This window comes from Oncorhynchus clarkii, chromosome 26 (genome assembly GCF_045791955.1).
Source record: "Oncorhynchus clarkii lewisi isolate Uvic-CL-2024 chromosome 26, UVic_Ocla_1.0, whole genome shotgun sequence".
NCBI lineage: Eukaryota > Metazoa > Chordata > Actinopteri > Salmoniformes > Salmonidae > Oncorhynchus > Oncorhynchus clarkii.
The window spans coordinates 37,049,735-37,063,913 of NC_092172.1; the positions used below are offsets into that span (position 1 = coordinate 37,049,735).

At 41.6% G+C, this 14,179-nt stretch overlaps 1 protein-coding gene across 1 annotated transcript; it reads left to right on the plus strand.

Annotated features, from left to right (window-relative positions):
- Window positions 1–388: 388 nt before the first annotated feature.
- LOC139384740 (RNA-binding protein, mRNA-processing factor 2a-like) lies at window positions 389–11,973 on the plus strand. Its single transcript, XM_071129606.1, has 8 exons — window positions 389–826; window positions 4,074–4,151; window positions 5,518–5,556; window positions 5,954–6,016; window positions 7,259–7,409; window positions 8,124–8,272; window positions 10,761–10,833; window positions 10,939–11,973. The coding sequence occupies exons 1-7, from the start codon at window positions 767–769 to the stop codon at window positions 10,824–10,826; spliced, it is 606 nt and encodes a 201-aa protein (XP_070985707.1). The 5' UTR covers window positions 389–766; the 3' UTR covers window positions 10,827–10,833; window positions 10,939–11,973.
- The last annotated feature ends 2,206 nt before the right edge of the window (window positions 11,974–14,179 follow it).

The window sequence follows — 14,179 nt, forward strand, 5'->3', positions numbered from 1 at the left end:
GCTGGTGGGGTTTTTTTATAATGAAAGTTAATAATAGTTAATAATAAGTTTATAATCAAAGTCAATTTGTATCAAACAACACTGAAATTGTATATGAAATAATCTTCATTTTTTTAATCATGAAAATAATCTCAGTCATTATTTCAAGGCTAATTTGATTTGACAAGAAAATAAGATACTCGAAATGCATGTCAAACAACCATACCTTGAGATGTATAGGTCTATAATAAAATGTGTGGAATGCTCATTTTATAGGCAGACAAAAAGAGAACGTATGGGTTGATAAAATATTTTCTATTGGCTCATGGTCTCCTATAGAAACGGTGATGCATTTATGAAGGGGCTGGGTTTGACACCAGCTGAGGCGGATCTCCAACATGATTACAGCACACACAGGGCTGGAACATAATTGATGACCTAATTGCAAAACAGGGGAACGACCGCGGAGACGCGCTCCACTGAAAAAGTTTACTTGTTCTCCCACCAGATTCCCCAACCAAACGCAATTGATGTGAGCAGAGGTGCATACGAGCACTTCTTTCCCACTGTCGCACCTTCACACTGCACTTATCCACCTTAAGTTTATTTTAATGAATGATTATCTCTCGCAATACATCTTTGGATACCTTGGCTACACCACGAACTCACCTCGGCACATCTTTCTTGAAGTCTAAACGCCACCAATACTTCTTCAACCACAAGCGCATTTGGAAAATACTCTGAACTTCACCTTTCTTCTCTAACTGACGCTGAAGTAAACCTCAACATGTCTATCACAAGTCTGAAGTCTGATTCCGAGACGAATAACGTTTCCATAGAAGAGGAGGTAAGAATATGGACTTTTTTTTTTTGGTCAAAAGTTCTGTATTATGTCTTTGTTTGGAACGGGTTGTGAGCGTGGCTACGAAGTTTAGCCTGGAAGAGATGTAGAGTAGCATGCAAATAGTTTTGCTCCCCAAAATTGCGGGCTAATTAATGATCAACTGATTCAAAGCACATTGCATGAGAATAAGGGTGTGAAGTTCCCTTTAAGTCATGGTTTCTCACCAAAAAGTCGTCCGAGTCCATTGGAAGCTCTGAAAAGGGTGTGCCTCCGTTTTTAAATGGACGTTCTTTTTTGATTGCAAGTAACACAGGAATGTTTATTTTTTTGCAAGGCTTGCTGTCTTTAAATTAGGCCTACAGTAGATTATTGTTATGGCCATGTGAAATATTGTTTTAGACTATAGCCTAATTGCAATGACATTTGCGCTGTATTTCAGGATTTTATTTGGTTTGAACTCTCAAATCAATGCAATTATTACAATTGTAGCTCTACAGGTTATACTTAATTTTAAGCATTTTAACATTTGTTTTTCAAATCCACGGTAGGCCTAAGAATCAGGTTTCTGTTCTGTCGCTGTATGGACAAACCCACCTAATTTCATATTACGGCGGATGAATTTCAGCTCACACGATCGGCACCTAACAGAACATGAGACTTTTATGCCATAATACAGATTTCCGATCCTTATCTGATCTGTGGTCGGTAAAGAAATGTTCAATGTATTTCCAATCTTTCACTTTTTTTTTTTTTTTTTTTACTGTCCTCTGCACATTAACTGACTGGATCTACGAAATCCACTTGCTGTAGACTACATTTCATGTACATTTTTATTTTATTTAACTAAGCAAGTCAGTTAAGAACATTCTTATTTTAAAATGACTGCCTACCCTGGCCAAATCCTCCCCTAATAACCCAGAAGACGCTGGGCCGATTGTGAGCTGCCCTATGGGACTACCTATCAAGGCCGGTTGTGATGCACCGAGATGCAGTGCCTAAGACCGCTGTGCCACTCGGGAGTCTTTGTCCCAATCACTTATTTAATTTTGAACCAGATTTCCGCCATATACCTTAAGTATGGTTTTGTTGCCTTTGCCTTGTATGATTTAGGCCTACACACACTTGATGCATTTTTTATTAACCTTCAACAAACATTCAATTGTCCAAGAAACCATATTGTTCTGAGGTTAAACCAATTAAAATCATTACATGAAACCTGTTTACAGTGAAGCTTATCTTCTATTCCCTAGTCAGATGTTATAATTAGTCCAATGCATTTGTCTAGATGGGATGTGGCTAACAGTACGTGCCTTAAACTTGCATGGGAGTTCTGTCGCCAGAGCACCTGAGAAATGTTGTATCCGGGCTGTGTTTCGCAGGCGCGGGTCAAAGGAAGGAAATGGTGTCACACTGTGCACTGTTGTCCACCGCTGTTCCTCTGGCAGTCCATTGTGCTGCATGGGCCTCCCCACAGAGTGGGACCCAATGGCCCTTCTGTAGGCCTGTTTATTTCCTCAGCCACTGCAGGGTCCAATGGACAACATTACAGGCCCATGTTTGTTGAATTCGCATGTGGAAATCCAACCCTTTCTCCCTACTAAATAATGGCTGCATTTACACAGGCAGCCCAATTCTGATTATTTAAAAAAAAATCTGTTCTTTTAGCCAATTAGACCACCTCTGAGAAATATCTGATCTAAAAACATAATTTAGTGGAAAATGTTAGATTTGGGCAGCCTGTGTAAATGCAGCCTGAGTCATGAGGGGCTGCACATCACTACTTTGTACTTAGATGGTCTCAAATTTGACATTCCTCCAGTACTCACAATTTAGGTTGTTTATTGTCGCCACAGTACATCCTTTGTTATTGTTTTTTTATACTGCATGTTCAAGGATTTGGGCTGAAGGGGGGGCTTGAAGAGGGAGCATTCCTACAGTAGCCTAGTCATTGATGTGTTGTGGTATGGTACCAGGTAGAGTAGTGTTGCAAGTTGATTTTTGTCCCACCACACCAAACACAATCACAATGCACAGGTTGAAATATCAAAACAAACTCTGAACCAATTATATTAATTTGGGGATAGGTCGAACAGCATTAAACATTTATGGCAATTTAGCTAGCTTGCTGTTGCTAGCTAATTTGTCCTGGGATATGAACATGGAGTTATTTTACCTGAAATGCACAAGGTCCTCTACTCTGACAATCCACACATAAAACGGTAAACAGAATAGTTTCTAGTCATCTCTCCTCCTTCCAGGCTTCTTTTTCTTTTGACTTTATATGGTGATTGGCAGCTAACTTTCATAAGGTGCATTACCACAACTGACCTCAGTTCATATTTCAATCACCCATGTGGGCATATGTTAAAAACCAATGAGAAGATGGCACGTGGGTATATGCTTCTATAAACCAATGAGGAGAAAGGAAGTGGCAGGACCTGCAGTGTGTTCTGTGCAATGATTGAATAATGTGTGAATTTATTTTGCGTACGTGACCGTTGTGGTCAGCATGTAAGCAAGTGGTATTGATCTTTATTCAGTCAACTAGGAATAGGTTAGTCTGTTAAGAGATGAATGTAGGAACTGCCATTTGTCCCGCACAGAGACTTTTAGAATTAGTGTTGATATTAAAAACTGCATCAGAGGTGGACAATCCTCCCCGGCCGTCGACCGTCTGTGTGCAGGTTTGTGTTTTAGCCAAGCAGTAAAACCTGATTCCGCAAATTCTTTAAATCAAGATGGCGCTCCATTTTCAGGGCAAAGTTTATGTGCACGATATCCCATATGTAAACGAGTAGAACCTGGCCATTGACTACGTCCTTCAGACACGATTCATATATGTATGCATTATGCCATTTAGCAGACGCTTTTATCCAAAGTGACTGTCATGCTTGTCTGATATTTTATGTATGGGTGACCGGTTTCAAGCGCCATGCTCTACCAACTGAACTGTACAGGACCACTTTCCATACAGTCTTCTCATTGTCATGCTTGATTCTATTAATGTCTAAATATTGGTTTCCTATCAAATAAATGGTATTTTGAATCCCATGCTCTGGACAATTTTTCAAGCCATCTAGCCGTATTTTACTTATCGGAAAGCAGTAAATGTGCAGACGTAGAATGCTGATTAGTCCATTCTATCCATTCCGTTTCTATGCATTTAACCCTGTCCGATAGGCGAAACCCGGATTGATAACTTTTAAATAAACGGGGCCCTGGAGATACACTATACTGTTTTGTTTTCCAGGTACGAACACTTTTTGTTAGTGGCCTGCCAGTGGATATCAAACCTCGTGAACTGTACCTGCTGTTCAGACCATTTAAGGTAAGCATGAGATTAGTTTCCGAGACGATGGAAGAATTTGGCCTCCGTATTTAACTTGTTGTCCACTGCAACGGAGACGGCAGACAGTCCACTCCTGTCATTGGCTCTTCTGTTCTGTTTCCTGCATTTTTATATTAAAACATTTCATAATGAGAATAAACAAAATGCATATCAGTAGTATTGTCATTGTAACAGAATGTTTTAACAAACATCTTCTTCATCGGGTGCTAATGTAGCTACCTTAGTTTGACGTTATTACAAAGCAGATGCCCATATGATTAATTATATATTGTTATTACCTTCTTACAATACCACACAGGACTCCAGAAATATTGAAAGTAGTAACGCTACATCACTGTTCATCTACACTACATTGTATATTATTAATCAACATGTACAGTTTCATTAACCCTCCCTGACCAAAATGGAAGTGGTATCCCTCACACATGGATGGTCTTGTGGAATGTGTAAATGAATAGCACTGCTATTGGCCAACTATCCCAGTGACCCAACTCCCCTCCAGGTCAAGAAGATTAGGATTCATCCATTTCCTTTCATGTGTGATTCATGACAAGCTTTCAAAGCAATTCTATGAAATCACTGAAACCAGTCCATTCTCCGCCTGTTTTCATAGATTAGTTTCCATTGGATATATTGTTTGTCAGACTGGTTGTAGTCTGTACTATCTGCTGTTGTATCATTCTGTATATTGGATCTGAAGCTTTATTTTGGCAATCGACCTCCCAACCCTTCCAGCTTGCTTTTTCTACACGCAAAGATATTGTAGACAGGTTTTTTGTCCTGGAAAAAAACACAGGCCCACATGCTTTTTAGTGATTTGTATGAAGCAAAGTAGATGGGATTCAGCTGCCTCTGTTATTAGTTGTATGCATTTAGTGTTACATTTCTGTTGAAGGTGGTTTGCATTTCCTGAAAGGACGAAAACACTCCGAACCTAACATCGTCTTAAGTTGTTTAATTTCCCCATGTCTGTATATCAGGATTAGAAGACTTCTCATCCATCAATACCAGTCAGGCTCAAATCTCCTACATTCCCCAGGAATCTGACTCATACTGACATCCAAACCAAAGATTTCTTGGCCCGTTTAAAACAACTAAGAATGATTCACATGAATTCACTGGTTGTTGAACAGCCTATGAAGTTGGTTGGAAGATTTCAACAAACGGAATAGTTCAGGAGAAGGCTGGAGCATCAGTTAACATTAAATACAGTTGGACCTATGCAGTAAAATATAATGGGTTCCTTTAAAATGAGACAAATACCTAATTACAGGTCTGAGGTGAGTGCATGTCTGGCTTCCTGCATGTGACTTCATCGTTGTTAATTGGATGTCTTCTCTTACAGGGTTATGAGGGTTCACTGATTAAGTTGACATCAAAACAGGTGAGATGCTTTCTGTTATTACTATAGGGGACTCATGGCCCCAAATGAGGGCTTTATGAGGAGAACACCTTGGATTGAGTGGCATTGTTCAGTTTTCCTACCACCATTTGGGTAATCAAAAAGTGTTACATGGCTAATTAACGTTGGATTGCTAACATTGGTCTAGTTAATAATTTTTCAATAGGAAACAACCTTCCCATGCAGTTGCCGTGCTTTCATCTTATAATATTAAACCTATGTGGTTTAGCTTCTGTTGTGAATTGTCTAATGCATTTATGATTCAGTCCCATTGTATTCTGACCATTTACCTGAAGTGTACTTGGGCAGTCTTCCTATGCTAACCTGTTGAGGTGGACATTAGGGGCCCTTTGTCTCAGTGTTCTCTCCTCTCTTCCAGCCAGTTGGGTTTGTCACCTTTGACAATCGGACTGGAGCCGAAGCTGCCAAAAACGCACTAAACGTAAGCATCAGACCAGGCGGACAGTTGACAGTAGCCGTGAATAGTTGCAATGTCTTCATCCACCCTGGACACAAGGATTTTGCCCAAAAATGTGTTGCTTTGTTTCTTTCTGTGGTATATAGCTACATGGTAATGCTTTGCGTAAAGCCTGCATTGTGCTTAATAACTTGGTATAATCCTTTTTAGAAGTCTTTAGAATCATTAGAAGATTGGACCTAAAGGTGGCATACACAATCATTATGTAATCGAGTCATACAAAACAGAACTGTCATAATGCAGGCTTTAAGTTAAGAGTTACGCTACATTTTTGACTCAACCTCTTCTGTCCTGTTTCTAACCTATGAGGTATGGTTGGGGGGTTTCACTGCTGGGCTAACGGAGTTCCTCTGATCACTCAAACAAAGCATTTTGTCTCTTACAATTCAAGGGCAGGGCCATTTTTGGAAACAGAGACCAGAATCCTGTAGACTTACGGTAGTTAACTTTGGTATAATTGGACACATCTTTCGTAATACGTTATAGCTCTCCTAATTTGCATATCACTGCTTAGCCATATAAATATATTGTATATAGAGCTACATTGGTAGTGTTTTGAACACCTTCTGTAATATAACTTCTTATTCTGTCACTACGTAGCCACATTGGCTGTATCTAACACAGCTCTCATAGCATAGTCTTCCTTATAGGAACATCACAGCCTGTAGCCACGTAAGCAGTCTCGCACTCACACACACCAACATACTCACCTGCATGTGGGCACAATGCTTAGGGCACAGAAACACAACCAGGGTCAACCACATCCAAGACCAAGTCTTTCACAGCTTCCTCTCCTCGTTTCCTTCTCTCCATCATGAAAGGGCTCAATATGGTGGAAGTAATGTGCTGAGTACCTACCCAAACCATGTGTCCTTAAGTAGTCATGGAGAGGAGTGTACTAGTGCCCTGTGAGACTACTTTAAAAAAAGTATGCATCCTTCCACCTTTTCCTCTTTGATGTTGTCACTGATCTGATGCGGTTGGATTGGTCAAGACAAAAGGGAAACTTCACTTTTCTTATCCAGTCACGTATAAGATCAGTGGTTACCTTAATGAAGGTGGGGGGGGGAAATATGCATTGGACAAGTATTGGAGCGGGGCCAATGGAGAGGGGGTCATGTAAGGCTGTTGACACACTTGCCCTAGGCCTGGACTCACCTAGGCCACCTTTACAATACTGTGTCCCCGTCCCGTCTCTCCTCTCAGGGCATCCGTTTTGACCCCGAGTGCCCCCAGACCCTGCGCTTAGAGTTTGCTAAAGCCAACACGAAGATGGCAAAGAGTAAGCTGATGGGCACACCGAACCCCACTAATATCCACCCTGCTCTAGGAGCTCACTTCATTGCACGGGACCCATGTAAGTTGTTACGGCTTCACAACACCACTCTAGCCTCGACCCACACTCTCACCACTGTGCCAGTTATTCCCCCTTTTCTCTTGCTTGGCGCGTTGCAGTAAACCCAACAATTGGGTGAAATAATCTAACTGAAGACTAACTCACCCGCCACATGCATGAGTCATCGGACTGTAGAGTTTAATCAATTTTTTTCTTCAATCCAGAATTTCTACAGTATCTGTGCTAGTCTGTCTCGGCCTAGACTGCAGGTGCCCCCTCTCTTGCCCATCCACCTGCTTGTTGCCCCTGGATGGGAGGGGTGGCACTGGAGGGCCCTGGCATTAATGACCTTAGTGATGTTTAAATGGTACTGCGATGACTTCTACCGGGTTTAGTTATATTGTTTCCACTTAAAGATCTACAATGTTATGACTGTAATTGCTTAACTTCGCTGACTAAGTCAGCCCAACGTAAATACTTCATACTTTCTATCAGGAATATTCACGCAAAGAGGAAAGCAAGACAATGACGCTCCTACTTTAACTTTACAGTTCACATGTACTGTATAGTGGATTCCGTAGGGTTTTGAGTGCAATGTTCTAGTTGGCGGCGATTTCTGCTCATTCAGTTAACAGCCTCTAAGCACTACTGATAATGTCAATGGGGGAATTTGAACAGATAATTGTTATACCCAATACTGTTTCCCCGGCCCTTTTACCTCCTGCACGTTTCCAGATGACCTGACGGGGGCGGCATTGATTCCAGCGTCCCCGGACACGTGGACCCCGTACCCCCTGTACACCACGGAGCTGACCCCCGGGCTCCCTCACGGCGCCTTCGCCTATCCTGCAGCGGCTGCTGCTGCTGCAGCCCTCCACGCCCAGGTACGGGACCAACTGGTCTCTCTTCGCTTTAGTCCTTCCATCTCTCCACTCACTGCAGTTCAGTAAGAATGGAAGTCAATAGGTCCGCCCTTGTGCTCTTGACATTCTCCCAGAGACTCATTAGCCCAGTGCCAATTCAATGCCTTGACGCCATCCTTAAAGGTCGACTCAGCAATACAACGCCATCAAACACGTACGCATTGACGTCTGCAAGTGGGAAGTCACCCCAACAGAATTGTTGGCTCTTTTGCGCACTTGAGGCAGGTCCACTGGGATGAGCTGTTAGTTGCATTCTTGGCAGATCTGAATTTTGTTTTCTGTGAACAGGAAATTGCCCCGCTATGTGTATAATCTCATATGGTCTACCTTTAACGCTCTGTTAAGCTTCAAACTGACTTATACCACAGAGGAAGTTATTTCTGACTCACTGAACTAGTAGCCTCCCCTTCTCTGTTCTCTACGCTAGTAGCCTCCCCTTCTCTGTTCTCTACGCTAGTAGCCTCCCCTTCTCTGTTCTCTACGCTAGTAGCCTCCCCTTCTCTGTTCTCTACGCTAGTAGCCTCCCCTTCTCTGTTCTCTACGCTAGTAGCCTCCCCTTCTCTGTTCTCTACGCTAGTAGCCTCCCCTTCTCTGTTCTCTACGCTAGTAGCCTCCCCTTCTCTGTTCTCTACGCTAGTAGCCTCCCCTTCTCTGTTCTCTACGCTAGTAGCCTCCCCTTCTCTGTTCTCTACGCTAGTAGCCTCCCCTTCTCTGTTCTCTACGCTAGTAGCCTCCCCTTCTCTACGCTAGTAGCATGCCCTTCTCTACGCTAGTAGCATGCCCTCACAGCCCCTCTCATTGATTCTCACCAGAGAATAGCTCCCACTGCTTCCTAGGTGTCTGGGCCTGAAAGCTGCAAGTGTGACGGGAGGCTTTAATGCATCCCCACCTTCAGAGTTCACTTCCTTCCTGTTAAGTCCATATCCAGCCTCACACAGTAGGGCCATTAGGGAGAGGAGACCATAGAGATCATATTAAATTACCTTTTCTAAATCGATGGAGGAGACACTCCTACCCAGTGATGGAAATGGACTTCACTCAGAAATACCCAAGTAGGGAGGTTTGGGGACAGACTGATGGACGTATCGCCGGCCACATAGTTTACACCTGGAATCCAGGGCCACAATCTCTAGGATAACATTGAAACGTTACATCTGTTCATTACATTTCTAGCTGCAATTCGGCTTCATGTCAGAGGCGTGTTCTTTATATATTTCTATCCGAACCTTCAACAATGTTGTCCCCTGTTGAACTAGGCCCTGTTCTAAGTGGGTTCCCCCTCAATTCCACCACTGCTTCTCCCTTTAAGTGAGACACTTGTGAGGAAACTAGCCCATGATAAAGAAGCCAGCTATAGGACCCTTCAACCAGCCTTTCCATCGGTGTGCTGTAGGAATGCTCTCACTGCAAACTGAGGCAGAGAACTGTCTGAAGTCCTGCCATTGCTAGCTAATTGCGGTCTAAGTGCTGGTGTTATGGTACAATGGGCTACACTGCAGTAGTCAGGCCCGGCAAGAATGGAAACTTTCTGCCACGGGTCATTTGAAGTTCAACGCCAAGCTCACTTGTGTAATGTATGAACATGGTGGAGTGTTACCCTGTGAAATGGGCAGCGATTGTTTGTCATTGGGTAAAACAACCTCAGAAATGTGTGGTATTTACTGGGAGAAAACTGTCGGTCATGACAATCTTCTTTGGCGGTGATAACTTACTGTCCATGTCCTTGATTGGAACAAGCTTTTCTGTTTGAAATGGAAAGGGGAGTTCCTAATTGCCATCTGATGAAAGATCCCTCAAATGCTCTGAATTTGTTCCAGCCAACACTCATGTCGAATGAATGAGGGAAATACACTGAACTTCGTATATTTGCCAAACCACCAATGAATTGTAAGTCTCCAAAACCAAAGCTTACCTTACATTTACCGGTAGTTCACCCTGTCATGGTCAAATTTCAGGTGTCTTTTGTTTGAAATCCTAAGGCAATAACTCGTATACAAAGTATGAACTGTTGTTCCTGTCAATTTGTACTGTGCCATGGTGTACCTGTTTGACCTCATTTAGTCCAACCAAACTAGTTGGACCAGAGGTATGGAAAGGTAGTTGTCAATCAGTTGCTTTTAAGATGGAAATGTTGATCACATGGAAATGCGACAAGCAAGCTATTCCATGAATGTTGTGTTACGATACTGTTCATTGTCATAGGGCAGCTGTGACCCACATTCCTATGGTCTATGAATGACCACTGCTTAAAGGAACAGTTCATCCAAATCTCTGAAATGTGTTATCCTTTTAGCGCTTTTCAATAGGTGACAAGACTTCAGTCCACAATTAGGATAACGTTAATTTATTTTCCTTTCTGTCTAAAGTCTTGTTTCCTACAGTCCTGCTGGGAAATCTCACTGGATGCGATCAATTGTTATTGTCTGACTGGTTTGTTTGGTCTCTCTAGATGCGCTGGTACCCTACTCCATCTGAAACTAACCAGCCAGGATGGAAGTCCCGGCAGTTCTGTTAGATATTTAGTGAGTATCTTTATACAAGTGCTTTCATCAAAAGTTTTTCAGAACGTACAATATGGATTACATTAAAATGATCGAAAATTACTTTTGTCCAATTTCCCCCTTCAGATGTATTTTGGGAACCATACCTTCTCCGTCCAGTTGAAGGGAGGTTTAACTGAGCTCGTCATTAATTTAATCAGGTTTATTTAATGGACAAATGTGCATTACAGACCTATTCATGTTCTCTGGAGGGGTCTGAACTGACAACCTTGCCATCGACAGATTGAGCTGATTTCCTTTTGGCAACTATTCCGGTACCATCTTAGCACTTCCAAACCTCCACGTGAGCCAAGTAAACGCCGTAGCAAATAACGACCTGAAGAGAATAACCCTCTGAAGAAGTTATACATTATAAAGCAACTCCTTGGGTTATGGCCTAGAGAGATAAGAGTTCACTCCTTGCATGTTGGAGTATTTTTGGCATGAATTAGAAAGCAGAGTTCTGTGTCCTTGTTTTTCTTAGTGATTGTGTTGCTTCTTTATCTGGACCTAAAGTCCAGACAATGAATCCCCTTTGCTTCCTGTGTATTCCTGGTCTTACCTGTGAAAGATGGACTGTTGTGTAGATGGCTCCTCTTGCATGGACCTTGTAGAATGCACCCCTAGGTTCTGACAATCCCAGTCTCTCCCAAAATATCAATGTCTATAAAGAGTATATTTGAGCAAATGCAAAGTACAAGTATTTTTGTACTTTTGTTTAATGTATATTTATGCATTTTGTGCTACTAAATAATGAACGTGTGTTTGTTTAGGAGTATTTTGTGTTTTGGTGTTTTGCTCTATAATCCTGTAAGTACTTTTTAAAAAAAGTGCAATTGTATTTGTTTGAGGGTCTACTGAAATATTACAGAATTCTAACAGTGGCCCATGTGCCATTTGGACTGCTAAGAAATTAATTGCTGTAAAATGTTTATTCAGAATGTGAAACTGGACTACAAACATGAAGGGGTTGCTTTTGGAAGCCATTTTTTTTAATGGTTTAGCAGGATTAGGTGGATGGAGAAATTTAAGTTTGCAGTTTAGAATAAGTTTGTCTCTGTATCTGCTGAACATGAGATGTACAACTGTTCCCATTTTATGAATTAAACAAAGTGAATGCAATTATTTTTCTGATTGAATTAACCACGTCTAAACTATGCATGTCCTTTGTGTTATGCCTAAACTATGCTTTCGCTGACTCACTTTACAGTACATCAGAGCTTAATTTCAGATGTTTCCAGGTCAATTATACATTTTAAACGTACTATTCTATTAGTCTCTTTGTATTACCAGTAGAGCTGACCTACACCACCCACTCTGCCCTCTGAAGATGTTATGTGTTTCTGCCCAACCAAGCATGATGGCTTCTCAAGGGATTAAGTGGCCATTTTCAATAGAACCAGCTGCTTATTTACATTGGGTGATGCACTGCTGGGATTCTGTCCAATTTCATGGTCTGTTTTGTGGCCAGAATAAGCATTCATGGTTTTCAATACAATTTTGGCTTATGACTAGTTAATACTTTCTGGACCCCAGGAAGGGTAGTAATATCATTTGAACTATGATAAACCATAAGTCTATGAAACAATTTAACGTTAAAGCTAAGATGCTGACTTGTCAACAAACTAATCCACATGGGGTAGAAATGAGAGTACCAAACTGCCTTTCCTGGCCTGTTCAGTCAATACAAATATTGGTTGTAGGCACTCTTGCTCTAATGACTAGTCGTCTCAATGGGTGAAACTGATTTCAGCAGCATACTCTACACAACTTTGGATGTGGTTTGTGATCAAACAGGATGAAACATTCGATCTCGAGTTCATAAAAAGTGAAGAATCAGTAGCTTGCCCCACATTACAGCAGCTTGACCTTCAGGGAAACGGGACATAACACAAGACCTGTGCTTTTATGCAATAGAGTTGATTTGACAGGATATCGATGACGCCTGCTGTGACATCATGCATGCTATGGATTAAGGACAGATGGGTGCTTCGGCGGCCATCTTCTGCACCAACCAAATCTGAAAGTAAAAGGTAGCAGGTCAAAAACATCCGACAATGAAGTCTTTCCAAGGCATTATTGTAATCGGTGAGCAATGAACAGAATTCTGATTGGTCATTCAAAATATAGTGTTTGTGAATGTATCAATGAAATGGTCTTATGTAGATTTGTAACCTAGGCCTATTTGAATTAGTATGTTTGTAAAGGAATCACTTTCACAACAGGTATAAACAAGTATTTGATATTAGCAAGCGTGACAGATTTAATTATGTGCATATAGTTTTAGTTCCCCATTACAATAGCAATGAACTGACATACAGTACTATAATGAAATAATTCACCATATACCATTAATGATGAATCAATTATGATTGCATGATGGATGGGGGGGGGGGGGGTCACAGGCTAAAACAAGAACATACACAAAAACAAATTATTTGTTTCGGTGCTGTATATACTGTAAACACGTGCATGTGGGGCGGCAGGGTAGCCTAGTAGTTAGAGCGTTGGACTAGTAACTGGAAGGTTGCAAGTTCAAACCCCCGAGCTGACAAGGTACAAATCTGTCGTTCTGCCCCTGAACAGGCAGTTAACCCACTGTTCCTAGGCCGTCATTGAAAATAAGAGTTTGTTCTTAACTGACTTGCCTAGTTAATTAAAGGTTTTTAAAAAATGTGTGTTTTTTTTGTATCATTAGATACTTGTTTGAATAGGTTAGACTAGAGGTTGCCCCTGTAATATAACAATTGAAATTTCCCTTATGGTGACATCCATTAGGGGAAATGTACATTATTCATAACCACTCAGATAGGCAGGTTTACATATGGAATGTTTTGGCATGGTGGTCAATGGCCAACAGTCTGCATTTGAAAGGAAAAATGAATAGTTTAAAGTTGTATTTGTTGCATGCACAAGTACAGCACCAGTACAGTGAAATGTTTAACTTGCAAGCCCTAACCAACAGCGAAATAGTGACAATAGTGACAAGTTCCAAAGCAACTACAGATACTTATACAAATCCATGAGAGAGGAACAAGTGCGTCATCTACACGTATGCAGTCACACAAGAACCATGTTCACTTTAGTAGAGTAAGCATGCCCCCTTGTGACAAACTGAAGTAATAAAATGTGTTCTGTTGTTGGCTGACTCCATCTGTTAACAACCTGTAGCCTCCACTCCTTGGCACATGAGTTCATCTGAGAGGATTGGATATGGAGAATATTCAGAGCCGGTCCTGACCCCCCTGGGGCCCTAAGAAACAATCTGCTAAGGGGCCCTCCTCCCCGACCCGTGACAACATGTGAGTTCATCTGAGAGGATTGGATA